The sequence below is a fragment of the Azolla caroliniana genome, unplaced genomic scaffold (genome assembly GCF_043228905.1).
Source record: "Azolla caroliniana isolate FFs.n. ecotype wild unplaced genomic scaffold, voAzoCaro1.0.p SCAF_14, whole genome shotgun sequence".
NCBI classification, from domain to species: domain Eukaryota; kingdom Viridiplantae; phylum Streptophyta; class Polypodiopsida; order Salviniales; family Salviniaceae; genus Azolla; species Azolla caroliniana.
In genome coordinates this window covers 14,471,857-14,474,852 of record NW_028230449.1, presented here as the reverse complement: position 1 = coordinate 14,474,852, position 2,996 = coordinate 14,471,857, and the positions used below count along the sequence as shown (strand labels likewise).

The window sequence follows — 2,996 nt, the reverse complement described above, 5'->3', positions numbered from 1 at the left end:
ACATGTGCACGTACACATGCACATGCACATGTTGCATAGTACGTGTACAAACCTCTCATATAAATGCATTCATACCTACACATCCATAATTACACATGCACATACACATACACCTCTCATTTGCACACGTCCTGACATCTCATGCGTGAATGTCATATATATACTCATGCCTCATATAAAGCTCATATTTATTTGCAAGATATATTGTATTGGTGAGAGGTCACCGAACTAGTGCTTCCTCACCTCACAATACAAGTAAAGCATAGGCTTCACTCAAGCATTAAGGCACTAGCTTAAGCTACTTCAATATAGTGAGCACAACTAGCATAGTATCTTAACTCCATACACATACATTAATCTATAACCATACTACTAATGACCCTCCAATGCTTCATTTGATATAATTTTTGGTGAAGAATATGGAGTCCCTACATGAGTATTTGGAGGAGGGGTTCGATCCATCGTCAACACTTAGACGATGGGGGCAATCGAGCTACACTTCTCGAGGATGGAAGTCATTTCCACCACCTCTCTCTCACTCCTTACCCGAGCTTACTAACAATTCACCACATCCTACCTCCGATTCCTTTTGTATAACTCTACGTCCCTATCGGAAAGACGGGCGATTTATCCTCGAGGAGGTTCGTACTCCATGTAAACACTACTTTGGGGCTAACCGAAGCAATGGTCGCCTCACACTCCATCTTTTCACTAGAGAGCAAGAGCTAGAGGAGAAAGAAGGGGAAGATGAAGAGCAAGAGCAAGAGCAAGACCAAGACCAAAAAGACCAGCTTGAACTAAAGCAAGGTCAAGAACAAGAACAAGAACAAGAACAAGATGAGGAAGAAGAAGTGGAAGAGATTATAGCTCATTCTAAAACTCCAGTTGGGCCAATCATACTTGATGACTACTCCGATACCATATTGTTATTAAGGATTCTATTGGAATTCAATGCCATTCATTTGATCCGGAGGCAAAGATTACCAAATGTGATGCTTCTGTCTCCGATAATGTCCTCTTTGCCATTTTCGGGAATCTTTCCTGGGGCGCGGAATAGCCGATTCAGATATAATAGTCATTTAATGGGTGCTAATTTGATATCCTCCAACAATGTTCACATATTTGATGGGTTGAGGAGATTGATAGAAATAGTTGGATTGAGGCCATCAAAAAATGAGAAAACATTCATTACCAAGGGATCTAGGGTTAGTAGTGATAGTAAGGGTAGGAGTAATTATGGTGGATTGATCAAAGATCAATGCAAAGTCATGAATAAGTATAACAATGGGATCGTCATCATCAATATTTACAACCAATGCTATGTCGTTATCCATGATGAGGTGATACAAAACCTACTTAACAATTGGGTCCAAGAACTTGTCATAGCCTTTTGGGCAGCTCACGAAGATGCCACAAATCATGTAATCTTTTACTTTGATCTCCAAAGCTTCCACATAGATTATAACAATTCATCTAGCAGCAGCAACAATGGTACTTTGAGTTTTACTAAAGGCTTTATACAAGCCCAATATAGTCTAATTTCCATGGCCTCATCTTGAGAAACTTAAGAGGTCTGCAATTTAGTTGAAGACTCTTAGGGACCTAATATCATCTTATAATTAGCTAGTTGTTAAGCCTAACACACACATACACACACATGTACATATATACGTATGATCCATTTAACTAACCTTCTAGCCGTAACTTTCAATTGATTGGTTTTAAAAAGCCTATTCATTGACCCCATGTCCTTGTGATGATCATATTACATATAGCTAGTTCTTTTTAGCATATTATACTTATAACCCCCCTCCCTCTCTCTTTTGGCTATAGAGGCCAAGACTTCTTGGGTTCAAATGCCAATTCCCGAACTTTTTTTGTTACACCATATATACCATTCCACATTGAACATGTATCGAACATTGACCTCATGATTTCCAATCAATTAACTCAACTATGGCCCAATTGGTAATGTGTAATAGTTAAACCCATCACGCCCTTGAATATTGTTATTGAAATAGCTTAACATAACATCTCGTGAAAATTTGGAAATGGCGTGACACTGGAGGAGATCTTTGCACTTGGTGTTTATAGCTATGTTTAAAAGAACTTGTCGGGCCAATTACATGTAATGGCCTTGCAACCAAGTCTATGAAGTGCTTTGTCAATAGATCACTCTTAAGATGAACTATCAATGTACTTCATCCAATTCGATGAATTTGTATTGCATCCAAATTCATTGAAATTGAATATGAATTTACTTTTCGTAGATATATATATATATATATATATATATATATATGCCTTTGTTTTATTCTATTATTAATGTCATTTCAATTACGATAGTGGTGTGTGGATGATGTTCTTCTATTGACTACTATCCTACAATAAAAAGCATGTGTGCCATTGGGTAACAAAATTCTATATAAAGTGTCTCATCTAGGATAACAAAATACAATTCTAAAGCTCTTATCATCTAATTCTACATGGAAAAGTAATCCATGGAGAAGATCCCAAAATCAACGTGGTACTATTTGTTAAAGGTAGTTAAAGATTTAAACTAGCTAGTTGTGAGGTTATAGTATGATATTTGACAATAAATTTGGGTTAAATTAGATTATGCAAACTTTGTTCAACTTAGGTTTCTTGGTACTATAATCGTGGTGATTGCAATTGGTCGTAAGAGTTACAAAAACTTTCACAAGTACGAGATATGCGTCAGAACTCTTGCAATATTATAAATCTCAATTCAAATCAGCTTAAGAGTGTTAACAAGTTGTCATGAGGCGGCACATTCATCACATATTCAATGTTCGACGCATTGAAATGATGCACTTAACACTTTATGCAAATGCATGCGAGATTGTATAGACCATGGTAAGAGAATGGATTTGTTTGCACTAAAGAGATGTCCAATGGGCATGCGAAAGTGAAAAACAACCTAAATTAAGTGGGTACTTATGAAGGACCTATGGATAAACAAGATAATTACAAAT

The 2,996-nt window shown here is 36.8% G+C and overlaps 1 protein-coding gene across 1 annotated transcript; it reads left to right on the top strand.

The window, feature by feature from the left end:
- On the top strand, nt 1–2,271 carry LOC147855535 (uncharacterized). The gene has a single exon (XM_087330403.1). The coding sequence runs from the start codon at nt 420–422 to the stop codon at nt 1,557–1,559; it is 1,140 nt and encodes a 379-aa protein (XP_087186529.1). The 5' UTR covers nt 1–419; the 3' UTR covers nt 1,560–2,271.
- Nucleotides 2,272–2,996: the final 725 nt, after the last annotated feature.